Source organism: Cavia porcellus, unplaced genomic scaffold (assembly GCF_034190915.1).
Source record: "Cavia porcellus strain 051 isolate PalLab524CR breed Dunkin Hartley unplaced genomic scaffold, mCavPor4.1 scaffold_1, whole genome shotgun sequence".
Lineage (NCBI taxonomy): Eukaryota > Metazoa > Chordata > Mammalia > Rodentia > Caviidae > Cavia > Cavia porcellus.
In genome coordinates this window covers 75,896,081-75,918,648 of record NW_026947484.1, presented here as the reverse complement: position 1 = coordinate 75,918,648, position 22,568 = coordinate 75,896,081, and the positions used below count along the sequence as shown (strand labels likewise).

The 22,568-nt window shown below is 42.3% G+C and overlaps 2 protein-coding genes across 3 annotated transcripts in view; one reads left to right on the top strand and one right to left on the bottom strand.

The window, feature by feature from the left end:
* The window catches only part of Pgm5 (phosphoglucomutase 5), a 173,222-nt gene extending 163,651 nt beyond the window's left edge, over positions 1–9,571 (top strand). For both annotated transcript variants that reach the window (XM_003472198.5, XM_063250243.1), the window contains one exon: positions 7,803–9,571. In XM_003472198.5, the coding sequence (XP_003472246.3) occupies positions 7,803–7,892 (90 nt within the window). In that variant the 3' untranslated portion in view covers positions 7,893–9,571. The remainder of the gene's footprint in view (positions 1–7,802) is intronic.
* A 3,832-nt stretch (positions 9,572–13,403) lies between these two features.
* On the bottom strand, positions 13,404–18,629 carry Tmem252 (transmembrane protein 252). Its single transcript, XM_003472273.4, has 2 exons — positions 17,849–18,629; positions 13,404–14,765 (listed from the first exon to the last, which is right to left on the bottom strand). Exons 1-2 carry the CDS (start codon positions 18,124–18,126, stop codon positions 14,360–14,362), a joined length of 684 nt encoding a protein of 227 aa, XP_003472321.1. The 5' UTR covers positions 18,127–18,629; the 3' UTR covers positions 13,404–14,359.
* Positions 18,630–22,568: the final 3,939 nt, after the last annotated feature.

Here is a 22,568-nt window from a genome sequence, read left to right as displayed (position 1 = left end):
TGGAGAACAACCTTGTGCTGCATTCCCATTACAAACTGGGACAAGTGTTGGCTAATAAGGTATTGTACTTCTGGTTAGGATTTTGTTTTTGTCCACAAACTCAGCTACTTACTTTGAATCTTGTAACATTCAGATTATGTACACCTCTCTTGTCTCCTGCTGTCAAGGTAAGAATTTCAGTTTGTTAGAGTTTGTTTTATCTAATTTACATAAGTGTGGATTAAAATGGCAAAAACATAAAGCAAGAGAGAAATGAGGGGAGAGGGAGGCATATGGAGCAGTCTCCTTTGTTTTTTGAGAAAATGTAAACAAATGAAAGGCTACTCAGGGCTAAATTCGAGGTAAGGCGTAGATGGGTCAAAAATTTAAGGGGGAGAATTGTTAAATTATTCAGTAATTAGATAAATATTACAAAACAAATTTTGAGAAATCAAAATTAATATGAAAGTCCATGCTAAACACATATTGAAATTTTAAATTCAGACAGAATTCAGTCCCCTCTGCAGCCTGGTATGCTATTTACCTCAGAATGAAAGCAAGCACACACCAAACCCTATGTATTGTCACTGGAACATAATACCTGGCACCCATAGTTTAAAGGAGGAGAGGTTTCATTGGGCTCATGTCTCAGGGGATTCAGTCCATGGTTAACTGGCGCCAAGGCAGAGACATTATGGGGGAAGGGGAAGGTGGAAGACAGTTAGTCACTTCCTGGAAGCCAGGAAGTAGAGAGAGAAGCGAGGAACCAGAGAGAAGATTCAGCCCAAAAAGCACAGCCCAGTGACACCCCACTTCCAGTAAGGCTCACCTTCTAACAGCACAGGTAGCTGTAAACTCATCAATGAATTAGTCTACTGATGAGTCCAGCACACCATAATCCAGTTGCCTCCTAAAAGCCCCACCTCTGTACCCTGAAACTTTTGGAAGACATTCTAGATCTAAACCATAATATTCCGCCCACACCCCCCAAAATCTCATGCCTGTCTCATTATGTAAAATGTGTTTAGTTCATCTCATAAGAATTACCAATGTCTCAACAGTTTCAGCATGGCTGAAAAGTCCAGTTCCCAAAATCTTCTCTGAGACTTGAGGCAAATTCAATTGTGGTCTCCAGTAAAATTCAAAAAGTTAAACACTCCCAAAGTACTGTGCCACTCAAAGAGGGATGAATTGGGAGAAAGAGAAAAATCATGCCAAGACAAGACTAAAAAATAATAAGGCAGTATTAAATTGTGCAGCTCCACATTCAGTACCCAGAATAGGCTGCAGCCAGATGTAAATTTCAAAAGTCTTGGGCAGCCCCACCTCTGTGGCCTTGCTAGTTGCAGCCTACATAGCCTCTCTCTTCAACTGGTTCAACTCACTGCTTGTAGTTTTCCGTAAGAGAATTTCCATGTTCCTAGCATCTCCAACCTTCTGGGGTTGCCATTGCATCTCTAACTTCACTCACAATTTTGGGCATTGCCCTCTTAGGAGCACATTGCTTGGCTTCCCAGGCCTTCCTTTGAATCTGAGTGGCAGAAACTATGACCTTAAAATTCTTCTATTTTTTCATGTCCAGAAGACATGTACCACAAGATCTGCCACCAACTGCAGCAGTATCCTAGCCCCCTTGGACCATCCTGCAGAGGCCTCTGAGTGCCTGGGTGCTTAACCTCCATGAAATACTTCTCTAGGTGCCCCTGAATGAACAGGGTAACCTGGGACTTTCTTCTTAAGGCAAAATTTTCGTTTACATCCTCAAGTCTGAAATGGGTGAGGTCTTGATTTCTGAGATACCACATGGCATTTTTTTCTTATCTCTAGACAAACCGCTTAGTTTCTTTGTAATGAGACTAATCTCTTCAGCAGTCACACCTCTTTAAAATACTTACATATACTTCCTTTTGGGAAACAATGTAAATTTTTCATATTGTTCTTCTCTACTTTATCTTTACAATTCTTATAAATTTGACTAAAAGCAATCAGCAATACTCACGCTGTGGACTGAACATTAATTAGGCTGTCTTGTAATGTCACATGCCAGATCAAGCAGTTCATTGCCTTTAATCTCAGCTTCCTGCAAAGTCTTAGGACATAGGCAAAGTGAACACAGAATTTTCATCACAGTGTTACATTCAGGGCCTTTAGTCTAATTACTAATAGAACCCTTGTTCCCAACTTAAACCTTCTGAATTCCTGCATGCATTCTAATTTTCTGAGCTCCAAGCAGAATCCCCCCATCAGGCTCTGCTTACTGCAGTCTGAGCTTTCCAAGCTCCTCCCAAGACCAATTCCAAAGGCTTCTCGACCATGTATGTGGTCAGGTGCAGTCACAATAATGACTCCTCTTCTCTGGTTCAATTTTCTGTGGTAGTCAGCTTTTTTTTTTTTGCCTTTTTTTGAGACAGGGTCTCACTATGCAGTTCAGGCTGGCCTTGAGCTCACTTTGTAGCCCAGCCTGGTCTCAGACTCACAACGATCCTCCCACCTCAGCCTCCCGAGTGCTGTGATTACAGGCATGAGCCACCACGCCCGGCTGTTAGTCAGCTTTTTACCACTGCAGCACAACACCCAACACCCACAATGTATAAGACAGAGGTTTAATTTGGTTCATAGTTCGAGGCCTTCAGCATGTGGCCAACTGGCTCCAAGGCAGAAGCATCATGATGGAAAGGCATGGCAGAGGAAAGCTGCTGATGTCGAAGGGGTGGGGAGGAGAAAGACCCTCCGAAGGCGCACCCCCAGTGGCCACCTCTTCCAGGTAGGCCTCACCTTCTAACAGCACATTTAGCTATGAACTAATCAGTGGATCAGTCTACTCATAAGTATAGGGCCCTGTGATTCAAACGGCTGCCAAAACCCCACCTCTGAACACATGAGACTTTTGGGGGGACCTTCTGCATCTAAGCTGTACACCTTGAAGGCACAAGAAGGGTGCTGGAGACACATGGTGAGTACTGTTGAATGGATACAATGCCTACTTGGACTCAGGGAGACAAACATTCATGGTGCCTAGTCTTTATTTTTCCCAGTCCTGGGAATTGAAGCTAGGCCTTTATGCATGTTAGGCAAGTACTCTGCTACTGAGCTTGCTGATACCACCAGCCCCTGATGCTGTTCATTTTTTTAAAGAGGGTAAGACAAAATGTAACAAAACAGAAAAAGCTGATTAGAAGAAAACACAAGTGACACAGATTTTATACTACAGGAGTTCAACAGTGACTACCATAGTGTCTCTTGTTTTCTTCTAAATAGCTGACTGTATCTTTACACACAGTGAGTTCATACAAAACAAAATAGTATAAAATTGATCAGAAGAGAATAATGAAGGCATTACAGGCCTTCAAAACCAGACAATAGGAAAATCAACAATGGCTACTGTAATGTCTCTTGTTCTCTTTAAGATAGCTGTTCATATCTTCATGTATGTTGAAATTAAATAATACAAAATAGACTAAAACCCACTCTAAACAAAGAATAAAAGCATTACTGGATTTCACAGCATGACGATACGGAATCAGCAATGGATGCCATGATGTCTCTTTATCTTCAGGGTAGCTGTTCATTTCATCACGCATGATACAATCGATTCTCATAAACTGTTTAGGAGAAATTCTAGGCATGTATAAGCCTCTACATGTACACCTGTCCTTTCTGCATCAGAGCGAAAAACAAAATAAAGCAAATTACTAGAAAATCAAGAAACAAAAAAGACAAATAAATAACAATAGTAAAGAGCCCAAAACAATATAGGCCTTCAAAACAAGGTGGTAGAAACATAACTAAGGTTGTTATTTTACATAGTGATCTTCAAAAGAGTTCCTCAAATTACCAGACTCAAACATACAAAATTGTTCCAATCCTGTGAATGTTAACTGTTTTGTTCCAAGAACTAACAGAATTTGTAGCCCAACCATCTTAGCTATCCTAAGTGTGTTTATACAAATTTAGATATTTTTTCTTTTCCCTTCCTTTTTTTCCCTCTTTTCCCCTGATACTATTTTTCCCCTTTGAGCAGATTCTTACCCTTTTGCCATATTTATTGAGAATTTTGTATCTTATGTACTCTTAACTTTTAGACAATGGAGTACTACTTAGCTATAAAGAATGATCACATTGATATTTATCAGCAAGTGGATGCAACTTGAGACCATACTCATAAGTGAAATAAATCAAACTCACATGAGTAAATACAGTATTGTCTCCCAAGTATAAGAAATGTTGCTACTCTTTATCATAGAAAATCCGTGTCAAAGACTAAGAAGCACTGGAAAGGGAAAGAAATTCAATATTCCCAACATGATTGACTTTTTAAATGTATGTCCTTTATTCATGTTATGTTAGAACTTCTGGTACTTCATCACAGCCCACATGCCTGGGAACACCTCTTTGTCCTGCTGTCCACTGTTGTGGTTGGAAGGAATGGCTATTCAGTCCCGTGCAACCCTTCAGCAGGAACAGAACTTGTCTGATGCAGTGGAATGATGACCACGTATGCCCAGCCCCTAACCCCTAGCCAGGCTTATTTTGTTTTCTCTGGTTTCCGTTTTACTCACAGATCTTATATCAGATTAGATGTCATGGAAAGAACAGTAACTTCCATGTGTTCGTACCCCAGCCCAGCCAGTGAAGAGCTGGGGGACCCTGAGTCAGTCATACCTCCTTGCCAGCCTTCAGTTTGGCAAGAAATCAAACTAGATCATTGCTTATTCATCTCTGCTTTCCAAACTCAACTTCCAGTTTCTCCTAAGAAATCTCCCACCTGGAAGCTTCTAGGTGGTAGCCCCTTTTCTCACTCTCTTCCAGGGACGTCTCCAGGAAACCTCAGGAAAATTACTCCTGCTTGAGTCCTGGTTGACATGAGAGAAATGTCTTGCATATATGTATTGTGGTTTGTAAAGAAGTTCATGGCTGTAAAAATACACTGTAGTTTTTCCTCCCACACATCCAAATGACATTCATGAGTATCCAGTGAAGGACCTGTCTTCCATATCAACTTTTAATAAACTCATATGTCATCATTTATTCCACAAATATTTGTTGAATATATCCTAAGCAGCCCTTTTCTAATCCCCACGAAGTTCTTACCCTCATGAGGGTGATCGTTTTGACACACGTACATCTATATATACTCAGTTAAGGAAGAAAAAGTACATTGCGTTATTATTCTTAAAAAATAGAAGTTTATCCAGGTATGGTAGTGCATTCCTATAATCCCAGCTACTTGGGAGGTTGAGACTAGAAGATTACAAGTTTGAGCCAGCCTAGGCAATTTAGTGAAATTCTGTTTCAAAATAAAAAGTAAAGGAGATGTGTAGCTCAGTGGTAGAGCACTTTTCTAGCATGAGAAAGGCTCCCTGAGTTCAACTCAAGTACTGCCCAGGAAACAGAGGGAGGAAGGTGAGGGAGAGAGGAAACAGGGAGGAGGGGACGAGCGGAGGGATGGGGGAAGAAACAGAAAAAAGAGAACACATTCTAGAGTGCGTGCTCTTTGGTTGAATGTAAGTTCTCCCTTAGAACCTTCCAAAAATATAATTCCTTTCAGTCGATTTGTGTAATTAGCTCTGAAGCATTCTTCTTTGACATGATCAGGGCAAAAGACAAGTGCTTGATTCATTAATACACAAAGAGTTAAAAGGAGTCACGGGATGCACACTTACATTGACCATTGTGTTTTTAGCATAAATATATAAATACATTGATTTTCCAATCTTTTTAATTTTAGAACAGCGCTTTTAAAAAATGTAAGTATGTTTATTTAGCATTGTGATTCTTGTTCAAAAGATTGCCATCCAATATTCATCCTCTGAAATGATTTTTTTTTTTTTGTCTTTTTCTTTTTTATCGGTACCAGGGATCAAACTCATGACCACACACTTGCAAGGCAGGCGCATATGCTGCTGAGCTAAATCGCCAGTCCCTGAAGTGATTTTTTTTTTTTTGTACTCAAAAGATAATTGTGAAGCAATCCAACAAAGAATTCTTCTCTATATTAATTCCCACCAATATTTTATATTATCTCACATCGTTTGACAGATTATCTAATCATTATAGCCAGCTCTTCATTTTCATAAAAACCTACCTGTTTATACTCACATTTCACGCAATTATTTCAGTTTGATTATGTCAGTGAAGTAAAGTTATTTCATGGGGTTTTTTGCTTATTTTTATTGTCCCTGTTGTTGATGGTGGCGGTTGTAGTGGGACTGAACCCAGGACTGAGCTGAGTCCCCAGCCCTTTTTTACATTGCTGCAAGATTTCCCGAAGTCACTCAGCCTGGGCTTGAACTTGGGACCTTCCTGTTTCAGCCCTGCAGAAAGGTAGGGTTATAGGCATGTATCCCCATGCCTGGCTTCATTTTGAGCCTATGAAAGTTAATGCTGCAAAATAACTATGCATATAAATGACCAGACTTATTAATCAGTCTTTTCAAAGCACGGGTCCAATCGTGTTACCTTTCAGCTCAAAGCTCTCCAACATCTCTCCTCGCCGAAGGAATTAAATCCTTGTACTTTGTCCTGGCATCAGGGTCCCTGTAGCAAGCCTGGCTCACATAGCTTTCATGACCCTTCTGTGTCATCCTCTATTCAGACAGACCTGGACTGCCTGTGCTACGAGTTATTTGCCTGTGTTCTCCTGTGGGACTTGGGATACTTGCACCCCCCTCATGCCTGTGTCTGTTTAAGGATTAGGTTAGACCACAGGAAACAGTCCCTGCCACCCCTGCAATACAGACTTTATTTTCCTGGATTATGGAATCCTTTTTCCCCCTCTTAGCCCAGTGTTGCCCAACTGTCTTTCCTATCAGTATCTCAATATTAATGGACACACTTTGTCTTCAGGTAGAACATTTATTAAAGAAGGTTTACACTAGCACCCCACGTGGAAAAATACCACTTGGTAAATATAAGCACACTGTAAAAATGAATTTAATAAAAATCTACAGTCTTAATACCTTATAGTCAGATAATGCTTGCCTAAGACATATGCTATCTTGGTTAAAGCACTTCAGCACTGATGGAAGTCAACAGGATTGAAGAAGGGGAAATAGACTGACTTTCTCACTGTTATAAGTAACACTATGATCATGCACTGTCTGAGATCACTGTGAATGAAGTGCGCTCCACACATGGGAAAACATTGCCTCACTCCTATGATATAAGCAACTAACGGGCAAGAAATGATTTCCACCCCTCTTTGTGGCACTCACCTTTGTAAGAATCTGAACCTCCCCTACCCCTAGGGAGCCACCCATCCAACCTGGATGCCCAGCAGCCACAGCTGTACAGGACGGGAAGAAATGACTAGCCCCTTAGGCAGCCTTTGGCAATGGATTGGTCTGTCGTGTCATTTTTGAAACATCGGGAGGATATATTTGTTAGACACATGGTCTTAGGACAAAGAATGAGCTTTTATCCTCAAATTGCATGGGGTAGAGCCTGGAGCATGTGTTTGGAAATAGGAAGACTTTTTTTTTTTACTTGCTTAATTTACACTCCTTTTTTCATGAAATTCCCTCAGGATCTAGGAGGTGGCTCTTGCACTGCTCTGTCTTAGGCAAGTTTTGGGGAAGCTGGGTAAAGCTTTGGAAATCATTGTCTTCTGCCTGGGCTACATCCCTACTTCATCTTCCCTGCCCTCTCCAGTCTTCTCAAAGGAGAGGCAAACAGCAGCCTAGAGAGGACAGCTACTCTTCCCCCCATGGCTGCCCGTCAGTGGCAGCCTCAGCAGGAATCCTGATGTGGCCTGCAGAACCCATCACAAGGCCTGGCCTGCGGCTGATTCATGTTGCTCACAGATGTTTCTCCTCTTTTTCCAGGCAGTGCTGAGCCCTCTCATAGCCATTGCGCTGAAGATATCCCAGATTCACGAGAGAACTGGCCGGAGGGGACCCACCGTCATCACCTGAATGGAGGAGATCACTCACCATGGCCAAAGAGAGCACTCAGTGGGGGACACTTCACGATGCCTTCTTGCTACCTGTTTGTGCCTCTTGTGACATTGAAAATAACAAAAGATATTTTGTTGTTGGGGAGTAGGGGTGGGTGGGAAAAGAAATCCATTTTGTTTTGCTTTTGTCCAGTTCCTCCGAATGCAACAGGGTTGGTAGTTTTCTGGGGAAGACGCACATCTGTCATTTGACATCTGTGTTTTATCACACGAAGGGGGGGCTCCCCTTTGGATAGAAAGTGGGCCAGGAAACCATGAGTCACAGCTTCTGTACATCATTGGTGCCACATCAGAAAAGGTTCAATGATTATGAGAGAGAGAGCGAGAGCAGTGTGGAATTAAGGGACCCTAAGTCACAGCAGCCCCTGAGCGGGGAGAAGACCCACCCCTGTGTCAGCTTTCCTTCCAGAGGCCTGCTTTTAGAATACCTGATAGCCCACCTCCCCCACATGGTGGCCCACGCTTCCCAATATCCCAGCATCCTGGCCCACCTCCTTTCACATCTCCAGAGCACTCTAAACCACGAGGGCATGCTTCCAACAAAACATATTACAGGGTGTTTTTCTCTTAGTTTATGAGTATTATTTTAGCTATCAATCTTGTTGCATTCCTTCAGATGCAACCAGTTTTGTGCAGGTGGGAAGGAGTTTCTTGACAAGATTCTGCAAATGAATGCTTCAGATGTGTGTAGGGGCCCTAACTTGGTTATATCACACAGGTTGCTATTGTGACTTTACATAGATTGCTCCTGAGAGGACTAAAGCACCATTGTGTGCCCTGGGTGTCTGATTCTCCGCCTAAGGGCCTGTTTTCATGTACTTGTTGGAACATGGTTCTGATCTTACTTAGAATGGTCATAAAAAGGAGAGCATGAAATGTTGTGAAAGTGGGAAATGGCAGAGGATGCTGGAAGAGAACATTACTGCAGGACAGTCATGAGCCTGGTGAGACGTAGGGAAGGGCTGCGGTGCCTCCTAGGAAGCAGAGGTCACCACGGACTCTGTTTGCTGAGGAAGGAAATGGAAATGCAGCTCAAACAGTAGGCGCATCTGTGCTCAGCCAGAATGCTGGGGCATGGGACCTGTTTGCGTGTGTTTGCTTCCTTGGGAACAGCACAGTCTGTCATCCTGCCATTCGCCGAGATGACCTAGTACACTCTGCCTGTTAAGCAATGTATTGTGGCTGTAGTCAAGGTTAGCGCAAGTGAGGAAACATGCCTGGGAAGGTAATTGTTTCCATTTGCTATCTGTGCTTCTGTCAAAAACTTGCTAGGACGTTTAGTAGTCAATAAGAAAGAAATTCCTTACTTTAACCTGATCAAGGACTGTAGATTTCAATGCATTCATTTCACCATTTGAGAAACTCTGGTAGTGACCACGCTTCTGATAAATGTGTCTTTTGGAATACTTACAAGGACTGTTTTTCCTGATTATCACTTGGGGAATTGGGGAAATATATGGAACAGAAAAATTGAATTGCTTAGGATTGCCTGTGGGAATCAGCAGTAACAAAAAGCATCTAGACATTCATTGTAACAGTCTTTATTTTGAAATAATAAGAAGGTGACTCTGACTCGAGATTTAAAGAACCAATTATGAAATGTATCACCAGTGGAATAAAAATTTGCCTTGTACCTTTGATGATTTTTATTTCTTAAGTAAAGGTCCCTGACAACCATCCATCTTTCTATTGCCCATAGATGTGTTATTCGGAAAATAACATATTCTCTGGTGTATCAGCACTAGGTAAAAAAATACCTGCAAGTTTCCAAACTTTTTAACCATCCCTAACAGTTAAGTTCAAGTGTAAATCATTCTTTACTTAACATTCTGTTGCCTTATTTCACTGTGGAGTCACATGGACCCAATAGCTCCCATATATATTCACCCACCAATTCACACACTCATCCATTTATTCAGTAAACACTGACTGAGCTACTGCTCCACTGAGAAATCTGCTAATTCAGCTGGGGTTGAAGCAGACACGGGCTCATGAAAGTCAGGTGGAGTAAAGCTGTCCATTCAGTTGTTTTTCCAGAGCCTTTTCAAGAGGAGGGGGAAACAGAGAGAGAGAGAGAGAGAGAGAGAGAGAGAGAGAGAGAGAGAGAGAGAGAGAGAGAGAGAGCACGCACACAGAAAGATCATTTTGTGGTTGTAGGACACAGCTTTCTCTGGGATGTGTTCAAGTTCATATTGCCTGGCTGTTATTTCTGCCTTACATAGCCACGTTCCTGTGCTCAACTTTACATGTACATCCTCTCATCTCTTCTCTGGGGAGGTGAGAACCAGGAAGCCACTCTTCCCCACATAATATTCTGAATGGTCTTAAAAATGCAATTTCAGCCACCAGTCTTGGAAAGTAAATGATTTGAAGGGTCCAAGAATTTTGAAGAGATCACAAGAATCAATCACAGAACTAACAGAGTATGGTAACTCTCAGGGCCACTCTGGTGATCTAAACCGAGCGGTTTGTTTACTGCTGTCTGCACCTCCTGAATAATACAAGCCACAGTTGCATAGTGGAACAGTGGTTCTCAACCAGGGCAGCACCCTCACCCTCAGGGGGGCTTGGAAATTGTGTGTGTGTGCGTGTGAACTCGTATGTGAATGTGCGCCAGGGAGGCATTTAGTGGGATAAGACTGAAAATGCTAAATGCCTTGGTAGGTGTCATTTTGCTTCACTTAGGATTCTATCCTTAAAATGTTGGTGGCCGTCATCACAATGACATCACTTATGAAATGATCCAGGGTACATTGTGCATCCACAGTGTACAGTTCCAGGGACAGTTTTGCATGACATTATAGGCTAAAGAACGTGGAGGTGACAAGAATATTTTCTGCACAGGAAGCCTCAGATTGATGCAGAGCCCCGTGGTGGCCCTGTTTGCACTGAGCCACAACAAGGATAATGATATGATAACTTCTAACTGGCCACCCGTGGGTCAGTTTAAGGCATGAGCTCCATTAGCTATGGCAGGCATGGGGATTGAAAAGCACTTGTGGGAACTGGTAAGGACATAGCCAGATGATTCTGGGCCATTGCTGGATCATGTATCAAGTCCTCTCCGGTGAAGCCTAAAATCCCAGCCATGAGCCCCAAGGAGATTTCTATTCCTGCTCGTAGAAGGGTCTGAGAAACTGCTTTGAGAAGTGATGTAACTGCTAGTCAATCAGTGCTGAGCTCTTCAACAGTCATGAACAAGAGATTATCTGTGGCAGCGGAGGGTAGCGAAGGCCTGCCGCACTCTAACCTGGCTTCCTTACTAGGAGAAATAGCTCATGCAGCTGACAGCCTAGTCAGTGCCACCTACGGCACACGTGTTATTTGCTTTTCCTTTAAGACAAAAGATGTTAATATATGAGTTGGTTTTTTTCTACAGTAAAATCTCAATGTTTAGGTTTAATTTCAGTAGTGGCACTTTGTGATATAGTTGGGGTTGAAGTTTGGGCACTCACCTCTAAAAGGTTTGCCATCACTGGCCTGTGTTATCAAGGAACTTTATAGAATACAGTGAAGATGTGGAGTATTAGTCTTTATCATCTCCCCTTTTAGTATCTAACCTTTTCCCTGCAAGTAGTTGAACAGTATAGTTAAGTAAAATCTTGAAGTAAAAAACTCTTGTGAGTTTACTGCATGGAGGAGTAAAAAATAAAATGAGCACAGAACATATCAAATATACAAAAGATACTACATAGTTTATTGCATATTGATCTTGTCATCCTCACCCTTGGAGTAGCAGAGATGATTATTTAAACTTGTTGCTCAAAGGAACATCATGAGATTATGGGAGTGCAGGACCAATAGCTTTACAAACTTCATTTCTCCACTGCTATGTTAGCCTACAACTCACTCCTGAGAGCAAGAATAGGCTGAGATTTTCTCAGAGGAGACTTGCCTCATTCCATTTGCTTATACTTTCCAGCATTCGTGGAATTGTGCTTCTCAGTCTATCACCATTGATCATATACTTTGAGAAGGAAGGGAGATAACACTATTTCCCCTAAGTGAATCTTCCAGGGATAATCCACGTACTATTACCTACCACAATAGAACACTTTTGTTTGACTTGTGTGATGGATTTTAATTGGTTGACCTCTCAAATATAGGATTTGCTTCAGTTAATACCATGTTCATGATGCAAATTTGGAGTGCATATATTTTAAAAATTAGTAATGTCCTATTAGTATTTCTTTTCAAAAAGAAGCACTTACCTTCTGAATCTTAAGCTGGTATTGAATAATGTTTGGGTTTGCAGAAAGATGAACTCGTCTTGTTACTGTGCTAGTTTCACATGGAAAATGATACTTGGACTTATGTTCCCTTAATGATTTTTCCAATATGAAAAAAAGGCAAAAAAGAAGGATTGAGTACAAAATGTATTAGGATAAAGAAATTAAAATAATTTCTTATGTAAACCAAAATTAACATCTGTTCCCCTTGGCTCCCAGTAGTTGGAAAATCTCTCTGTTACACATATAAACTCTGGGTGAAAGCCAGCTCAGTAAATGTGCTTCAGACTCCCAGGCAGATTTTTCTTGATAGAGGGATGAGAAGAGATGACAGTACAGGAATAATAAATTACATTGCTAATAAATGATCATTTTGCTATTGGACAACCACAAGTGATCTTTGTATGTCGAAATCTTCTCATGGTTAAAGATCCAAATTGGGTTCCTAAACTCATACTTTATGGAAGAATTTCATCTAATGAAGCTTCCTGGGAATTTTTCAGAATACATTCAACTTTGTGCACTTGGAAATGACAGAGATGAGGGGACCATGGAGACCTGTCCCATCTTGATGACCCTCTTCCTTGAAAGATGCCATAATTCCCCCAGTTATTGGGAGCTTCTCTTGTGCTGGTCACCATGGCTATCACCCATTACTGTATTCCTTATCATCAGATCAATGACCAGAGGAGGAAGATGAGGCCCTGGCTCCCAGACAGAAAACATAGCAGGCATATTTACATTTTAAAATATTTTTATTCTTGTATGTTTGTGATATATAATAAATATATGTGTCTTGGGTTACTGGTATAATATATATATTGCTTCTTGGTCATTTTCACTTCATATTTACATTTTAAGTCAAGCAGTCCCTTAACTCTGAAGCTCTGCTGCCTCCCAAAGGGTTTAAAGGTATTTTAGTGACCCTAGAGCTCCACTTTGCCTTAGGACTCATTTTCTGAATTGGAAAGAGAAATCCAAACTGCCTCCTGCAAGGAAGGAGGGAAGTAAAAAGGGATAGCTTAGCACAAAAGTTTGAAGTCATAGGCCTTCCCACATCCCTCTGTGAACTCTTCTTCACCCTGATTCCTGGAAGATCCCATGCTTTCCTGGGAAAGTTTCCTCCCTTCCCAAAGCCTCAGTTTTATGCCTCTGCAACGTGGGAATAAGCATTGCGCATATCTCTCCAAGATGGATAAGGGGCTTGGTCACATGAGTGAGCTCACAGCACAGAGTCAGTCTTAAAAAAGGCTTGCCCTAACTTAGCTAGCACTCTCTGAATAAACAGCTCCCTGACGGAGAGGGAATGGAGCCCCTGGCAGATGAGTCCCCTTATCCAAGTCTAAAAGCGCCAGGTTGAGCATCTTCCAAACACTCTGATTTGTCCTCTTGCATAAAAATACTATACAATGTAAAGAAACTGAGGAGGAACCCGATATTTAAAAACAGATGACACTGGGCATTAAAAATAATGTTCCCAATCTAGAAGTTAAAAGCTCTATTTTGAGAACCCAAGAGATTTCCTAGAACACTGAATGCATATCATTAGAATGCTCATTTTTCAAATCCTGGAGATTTACATGGAGATTCTGTGTATTACGTATCAATATTTTTAAGACTTCATATGATTTATGTCAAGTTGTGTATTAAAGTTATCTTTATGCAAGTTAATGCAAGTTCCACTTCACTCTGAATTGTTATGAACTAACTACTTTGTCTATTCTATTCTAACCTATAAGAAACCTTGTATGTGCTTGTATGAGGACCTCTTTTAAAAATAACTCACTGAATATTTGTGTTTGCATCATTTTGGAAGCAAGCAATGATGTTTCCTTTCATACTAGACAAAAAACCACAACATTATTACAATAAAATAGTACAAAATAGAACTTATGTGTTCCAAGAGCATATCTCTCCCAATATGAATTACTGCATTGCTCTGGTAATGTGATTGATGCCGGGAATCATGAAGCCAGCTCACAAAAGGCTGAGCAACAAATTAAATGACAATGACCTTTCCTTCCCAGGACCCTTCACTCTGTGATTGTCAGGTAAAGCAGTGCGTGGAGGTCGTGGCTGTCCCAGCAAGCTCTACGCATTCCTTCCTGCTGGGAGCTGAGTCGGACAGAAAGCCTCCCAGAGGACAGAGCCTTCCTGGATGCCACTTTCGTGGTCCCAAAACTCCTCTGGCTCAGAATTAGCGGGAATCCTCTAAAATGTCTGCTTGGTGCTGGCCTTGCCTCGCCAGGGCCCCTGTGCTGCCCATGCACGGGGAAGCAGGTCTGTGGAACTGTGTGGCTGTTCCGTACAGCTCTAATGAGCAGCTGAGCCCCCCAGGAGTGCATCCTGTGTGCTGGAGAGCTTGCCCTGCAGTCAGCTCCGGGTGTGGTCTTGCACCTTCTGAAGTCACTGCAGCTGCTAAATCTGTCACAGAGTCTCGGTAGGAAGGTGGAGCCTCTGGGTGGACTTCACATCTGTCCTTGAGCTCAAGGCCCATCTCTGTGTACAGAGGTGGAGGAATACCCAAGGCCTCTCCCCCTGCAGCATGTGCCCATTTCTCAGCATCAAGGCTCTCTTCGTAAGCTGGAGGGTAAAAGTCTGGCCTATAAGATAAAAAGTCAGAGATGCACATGTATTATTTCAGCATTTATGTCAAAGAGGCTTTTTGCCTGCTTCTCTCAATTCACACTGTGTAAAGTTAAACTAAGAAACATTATGCATTGATTTTTTTTAACCAACTGGACTTCTTTTCTGACATCACAAGGTTTAAAAAATAAAAAAAAAAAAAAACCAGTGCCCTACTAGAAGACCCCCTTTACCTGCAATGGTGTACATGTGTTTAATATTTTTATTTTCATACATGCCTCTAGGGATATTTTTTCCAACAGGGTACTCAGGTCATTCCTTCTTGCTTATTCAGTGACAGTAACAGAACCATTCGGTGTGAGATCCTTGTCAGCGGGGAGAACACAGGGGCTCTGCCCGGAGCCCCTCTCTAGCCCATACTTAGCCCGTTCATGTCCTTGTTCCCCAAACAAGCATCATTTTCCACTCACTGCAATAACTACCTCGGACTTTCACAGTCAACAAAACAATTGATGAAAACCAGCTATATGCAGGTCCCTGAAACTGTACAAGATGCCACACTGCTTTTATCCTAAAACCCTGTCAAGTCTCATCAGCTGGTTTCTAAAGAAAGCATGTAAACACCCTCCCTTATCAAACCATTTCCACTGACAGCTTGATAGAGACTTCAGCTGCAGGTTTTCTGTGCCAACAGGACCATGGCTCAAGAAGCCATTCACACCAGGGCTGATGTACTCATTGGTCATCTTGCCCAACGTTGCTAATTGCTAAATCCTTCTGGCTTCTCCATGATGAATGGGGTTGGCGGTAGGGTGGGCATGGGCAGCAAAACCAGGGAGGGGAGCTTGGTTGGGATGAGTATTTATAGATCAAGCTGGTCCATTGCCTCCAGGGAGTGTTTACAGTGTGTAACCACAACATGATAGGGACTGCCATTTGTGGCCACAGCTCCTTTCCAAATGTCACCGGGTTCAAAGCCAAATAGCCAAAGGAGATGTCTACTGTACAGCATAAATCTCAGCCTTCACTCAGAGCATCCAAGGCTGCGTCATGGGACTTGTGTATAAAGGCTGCCTGGGACAGGAAGGTGAGCTGTTTGTTCCCTAGAGAACTTGGAGAGGTTCCAGGATGACTGCTGCCAGCCCCAAGAATGCCAGACCTCTGTCAATCTCACCTTCCTCACCCACCCACTGCAATTCCCATTCCCAGGCCACTGAGTCCTGCCTTTGGAGAATCATCTGCTTTGGCATCTCTACCTGGCTACCTATTTGAGTGCAAAGCTTCTGAGGATATAACTTTCTGTTTGACTTGTTGGCCATTCTGAGAGGCTGAGAATCTAAGAATGCAACAGAAGAGGCAGTAAAATGGGTGTCGTGATATCCAGATATTCTGGTATGGACAATGTAATATTATGCATGTGTTAATAAACTGAAGCTACATCCTAAAGGCACTTAGTTATTCTTGTCAGCTAACATTTACCCAAAAAATAGAAATCATCATTTGAGATGCATCTTTTATAATCACTTGTGTTATCTTATTATTTTTTTTGTCAAACCCAGAGACCTTGCTGGTTTCTCCAATAAACATAGGAAATGGGTTTGGGTTGTTGTAATAATGGCTGTCCAAAATGTACCCTCATGGGTCAGATAATTTGTTCAAGATAAACTGAATAGGAAAAACATTTTAGGTACTCCTACCCCTGAGTGATGAGGACTCTCACAGGCTGTCCCTTAAGTGTGATCCTGAGATTTTTATCTAAGTGGTCCTGTATACAGCCAAAAATTAGAAGGTTTATGGCCAGCTAACCCAAAAGGTTAACTGAGTCTTTTTTTTTTCTTGTGGTAATATTAGTCCTACGGCAGAGCCATATATATATATATATATATATATATATATATATATATAAAATATTTTACATATAATAAATTATACTGATTTTAAGTGTACACTGAGTCATATTATGTACTTATATGATTGTACAACCATCACTGAAACTTCTCCATCACCCTAAATTACACATAATCATTAGATAATAATGTCCCATTCTCCACCCCCCATCCCCTACCCCTGGCCTGGGAACCACTGTCCTGCTTTCTCTGGGAATTTGACTGCTGTAGGTATTTGAAATAGACAGAATTATACCGTATTTGTCTTTTACAACCGTCTACTTTCATTAAGCATATATTTTTCAGGACTCATCCACGATTTCATTCCTTTTATGGCTGAATAATACTCCATGGGTTGTGTATACCACAGTTTGCGTATCTGTTCATTGTTAATCAGCATTGGGATTGTTTCTATCTTTTCATTCTTGTTTTTGAACAATGCTGCATGAACATTGTTGGGTAAGTATCTGTTTCAGGTCCTGCTTTCAATTCTTTTATGAATACACCTAGAACAGAATTGCTGGATCAAATGGTAATTCTATGTTGAATACTTCACAGGCAACATCATATTACATTCCTACCAAACCTGCATCGTGGCACCAATGTCTTCCACCCTTTCCCACACTTGTTTTAATTTGAAAATAACTGGCCCAACATGTGAGGTTAACGAAATCTTACCTTTAGGCTCTGATCATTTTGCCCTGAATGACTCTTGCAGACAAGGTGAGATCGGACACCTAAGAGAACAGTAGCCGGAACTTCCCCGAGTCAGAGAAGTCCCAGGACTGATTTTGTGTTCGCATGCTCATCGGTTCTGTGGCAGAATTTGGTCTGGGATTTGTTTGCCTTATAATTTGGTAACCAGGTTATAGGGAACAATTGAACATCACCTGCCTCTGACTGAGGACAGCCTCAGGGGTACAACAGAAGAACCTGGAGCCTGAGCTGCTTAAATTAGTTTTAGAGATTGTTCAGGAGTGGCACTGAGGGTGGTGGTGCTTCTTTAAGAAAATTCCCCTTTCCTCAAGGCTTTTCCCCAAAGGCAGCACCACATTTCCCTGATGACTAGGCCCAAGGTCACTGCCCAAAAATAGAGCTGCGATTCTGAACATACAGCTCCAGGGGCCATGTAAGTCGCTCCACCCTAGGATTAAAAATCACTCAGCTTCCGCACAACCCATCTCTTGTCATTTCCTCTGGCTCTTGGCACCTACCTGTCCACTGTGGCCAGGGGCGGGTCCCTGTGAACAAGGTGCTGTCTGAGCACATGACTGAACACGCCTTTGCTTTTGCTTGCTTGCTGGTAGGTGCTCCAGAAAATCCCACTCAGAAGCATCCCAAACCCCAGAGGCAGGAGCAAGTACGCCAGGACCAAGTTCTTCTGACAGTGGACTACGGAGTCTGAGGAAACGAAGAAGGCTCCCAGGCAGATCATCAGGAAACCCATCAGGAGGGTCAGAGCACAGAGAACTAGGCTAGTTTTGTTCTGCATCCCTGCGCCCCAGGATCTCAGCAGCCCAACCTTGCCACCCCTCCACTTCCAGGCTGGCTCAAGCAGAGTCCACTCATTAGCTGACTGGCAGCTTTATACACTGGGCCCAGCTGGCCTTTGAACAATTAAACGAGGCAGGAACTGAGAAGCTACTCATTAACCCCTAAAAGTTACTGAGACATCCTGGGAGGGTGAACTCAAAACATCACACTGTGTACTCCAGGAAGAGATGGCTACATGTAACCTAGCACGCTTAGGGTAGATGGTCACACCGCCAATAGCTCACAGGTATGTGAAGAAAAGTCCACATCTTTTTGACTCAGAAGGCATTGATCTCTGAACCACAAGATCCTCCCGCCCAACCAAGGGTAATTCCTCACTAGGGAAATCAGCATTCCTTATGAACTTCTTTGTGAAGTGGCAAAGACTCCTCTCCCAGTTTAATTTTTTCACTTTGCATTGCAAAGGATTTCTTCTTCTCTCTTTAGCATCTTGTCTTCTCTACCTCAAAAAAAAAAAAAAAAAAAAAAATCCCCACCCCCCACCACCTCTGTCACCAACACACTTGCATTCTGAAAAAACACTAAGGAAAAAGTTCAGGATGTAAATGCTTGAATGCTTTTCTGCTGACAAGAAGAGTTTTACAGGAGAAGGAGAGTGCTTTTGAGGACAGTAAGCCACGGAGCCTTGAGAATCTGGAGGGGTTCCTGAGATGGTTGTGAAGGAGGACACTTTGGCAGCTTACAGTTCTGAATCCTTACTCCCATTGGGGCCAGTCCATGGTGACTTCTGCTAACACTTACAGGTTTGATGCATAGTTTTTGTGTATTGTCCAAGCACTGGCCACAATTCCTGGCTCACCACAAATGTACAAACTTGCTCTCAAATAAGGCCATCAGCACTGGAGATAAGAATATTTCCCAAAGAGTGTCCATGTTACCACTTCCATGCAAAACAAATAAATACATTGTTAGAAAGCTGTCTATTGCTTCCCCACCCCGCCTGTCACACACCCGTTGTAGAGTTTCCCACAGCACACTAGCATATAAAATGCTCCAAAAATTCCTGCAATTACTCTTTCCAAGACACATATTAAAGGAAATTTATTTTAGTAGATGCTGCTAAAGGATTTTTATCTTTTCTCTCCCTCACATCTTTGTTGTATTGTAGCATTCACTGTGTTAAAAAAAAAAAAAAATCCCGAAACCAGCCTTCTTTTTTCTGTCTGGAATTTTGTGACTTCTTGTGAATACCTTATTCCAGACCAGGTTTATGCCCTGATTCCCCCCTCATCTTTTTTTTTTTTTTTAATTTGAAGCTTTGGCATATCCGTGCCAAAAGTGTCCTTCCAAGAAGGACCCTGAGTCATACATGCTCAGAGAAGTTATCTTCAATTTCTCTTTGCTTCTCCTCTCCCCTTCACTCAACCACCATCGTTTTCCGTGCGCTTTCCTAGTGGGAAAGCATTGTGCAACGCTCTGGTGTCGCCATGAGTTCTCTCGAGCCATGAGTTCTCTTGAGCCTCCCTTTCATCATCTTCTTACTCCCAGATTCACACTGGGGCTAGCAATGAGGGGAAGTCACTATGGATTAAAAGTGATAGGAGGATATCAGATACATCCACATCCCACTTAATACAAAGTACCTCGGTTCACGAACTTAGTTTATTCCACAATTCTTGTCACATTTGTGTTTGTGAAGGAAACACGGCAGCAGTCATGTTCCTCACCCAATGCAAAGTCCTCAAACAAAAACAAAATTTTCCCAAACGCTTCTATCTGCAAACCAAATGGTTTATGAGCAAGTATTCAAAGCATTTGTGAACTGAGGTACCACTGAGCTTATTAGTTTCAAATTTCAACCGTGGATTACTCCCATTTTCTATTATCTTTACTGTCCTAAAACAACTTTTCCTCCTTCCTTCTTTACTCGATCTTCAAGTAATTGGTTTTCTCAGATGATTCCTACCTCCTGGTGTCCATATCCACATCTGAGTGATTCCTTCCCCTTGAACGTGGGTTAAACCTTGTGACTTGATTCTAACCAATAGAATATGGCAAAGAAGATACCATGTCACTTTCGTGATTAGATTACAATAAATTATAACCTCCATCTTGCCAGTTGTGAGTTTCTTATTGTCTTCTTGGCTTGTGCCCTTAGAAGAAAGAGGCTGCTGTATTGGAGATGCCCATTTGGCAAGGAACTGGAGGGAGCTTATGGACAGCAGTCTGAAAAACAGAGGCCATTTGTCCATAAGCCCATGTGGAACTGTGTCCTGGAACCAAGTACATGAACTGGGGACCATGAACTGGGGACTCCATGCCCAGCTGAGCCTTGAGATGAACCCCACAAGCAACTCTTTCATTGAAAAACAGAGGACCCACTTAAATCATGCTTAGATTTCTGAGCCACTATCTTAGTTATTTTTATTATGGCTGAGACAAGATACCCAATACTTACAAGTAAAAGGAGGAAAGGTTTAATGCAGTTCACAGTTTGTAGAGATTTCAGTCCATAGGCAGACTCCAAGGCAAGGCAGCATAGCACAGGGTCATCACAGAAGCGAAACAATTCATGGTGTGGCAGGCAGCAAGCAGCAGCAGCTCTGACAGCAGCAGCCTGCCTTCTTTCTGTTCCTTGATAGTCCATCCAGACTACAAACCTGTTAATTAGTGCCACCCAAGCTCAAGGCAGGGTTTCCATTATCCATACCCTTAACCCCAGTATCCCACCTTTAATCCACATTCACTCACTATACCCCGCCACCTTCCAAACTCCCCATCTGTGAATGCTGCACTGGGGGTATTTGAGTTTATTTGTGGTGCGATTGGGAACCAAGAGGGAAAGTATAGGAAAATCCGTAGTATATGATGGAAATAGGAAAAGGAAAAAACTGAAGTGTAACTGGGAGCTATGTGTGTCCTTCATGAAGTAATAAACCCTGGGGACTCAGAATATATCTAGAGATAGAGAGCTTGTCTGGAGTGCTGGGTTCCATCCCCAACACCAAAGAGAATGAAGGAAGGGAGGAAGGCAGGAACAAAAGAGAAAATATGAGGGAAAGAAGGAAGAAAGGAATGAAAGAAGGAAGAAAGAAAAAAGGAAAGAAACAGAAATACAGACAGAAAGGTAGGTAATGTTGGGGTTATTTGTGTGTTTGTCTTTATTACTATTAAGTATATGTTACTACATATGTTATTTTTACCATGGCTCTGTTTCAGTTATGAGCCATATGGGATCATTTTGATATAAACATTATTTCCATTTTGATGCCTCAAAAATTATCAAGACTCACTAAAACCAATAACTTACTCTTTAAACAATTGTTACTATTGTTATGACGTGGAGTTTTCCTTCTATTTGTAACATGTACGCTCTTTTTACCCAGAGTCATTTTTAAGAAAGAAAGTTAATATATGCTTGCTTTAATGATGCTGAAATGTCTCATACACGAAGAGGCAGCACCCTGTTCTCTGAGCATCTGAAAGGAGTAGAAGGTCAATCAGAACAGCTGTAATGACAAAAGAGAAAAGAAGCAAGAGAACCAGAGCTGGGGGGAAATAAAAACAATTCAGGAAAGAATCAGACACTCCGAAGTCACCTTAAAGGGTCAGTTTCAGGAACTCCCTGGCCCTGTGGGTGAGCTTTCTGAGGTTCCTCCAGCTTCCGGATCTGCCTTCTCTCCTAGGCCAGCTCTCCTTGCCAACCTGTAGCACTGATTGTGGAGTAAAGGTGTGGAGACTGCAGGGGAAAGGGACAGCTATCCACTATGCGCACATAAACAGCATGGTACTGGCAGCAAAGGGGGTACTCGAGAAAAGAATTGTAAAGACCCAGGGGAAGCCACCCCCAACTCATCAACCCTGTTCCCATCCTCTCCACAAGAGATCCAGTGAGGAAATGATGCCTTACTTTTAAATCAGTCTATTTCTTCTTAAAACTTTACCAATCAACAAAACTTTCTGCCTTTTCAATAGGCAAATGTTTAGTTGCCAACTGGGGAAAACATTTAGTTGTCAGCCAAATGTCTGAGAAAATCAAGACTCTCCCATTCTCTGTTCCCATGAGCATGGCAGATTCATGAGCGTCGTTGTAAACATCATGTGTGGTCAAGTTGCCGGCACTGTTTGGCCTTCCTGTCTACCTCAGAGCTCTGAAACTCACTCTGTTCTCAAATCTCCAGGCCACACATAAATGCTTCGGAACACCACAGCCCTCTGTGCTCCAATTTCTGTCTCCTAGACATGTGATCCTTCTCCTTGAAAGCGGCAAGGGCATTTGCCTCCAAGTAAGATGCCTGTGGGGATTTTGGAAGAAAGTTAATGGTGTATAGAAGCTATAACACAGAAGACACCAGGCCAAAAGACGAGGCAGAGCAGCAGATTTCAGAAGTTCGCTTTGGTTCAGGAAGCAAGCTCGTGGGGGTGGATGGGGAGGTGAGC

What these genes read in the sequence shown, in the direction of transcription:
- Tmem252 (XM_003472273.4), bottom strand. Translation starts at nt 18,126, where the DNA reads ATGCAGAACAAAACTAGCCTAGTTCTCTGTGCTCTGACCCTCCTGATG. An exon ending in CCCCTGGCCACAGTGGACAG is followed by an intron (nt 14,766 to 17,848) that starts GTAGGTGCCAAG and finishes TTTATCTTATAG; the next exon opens with GCCAGACTTTTACCCTCCAG.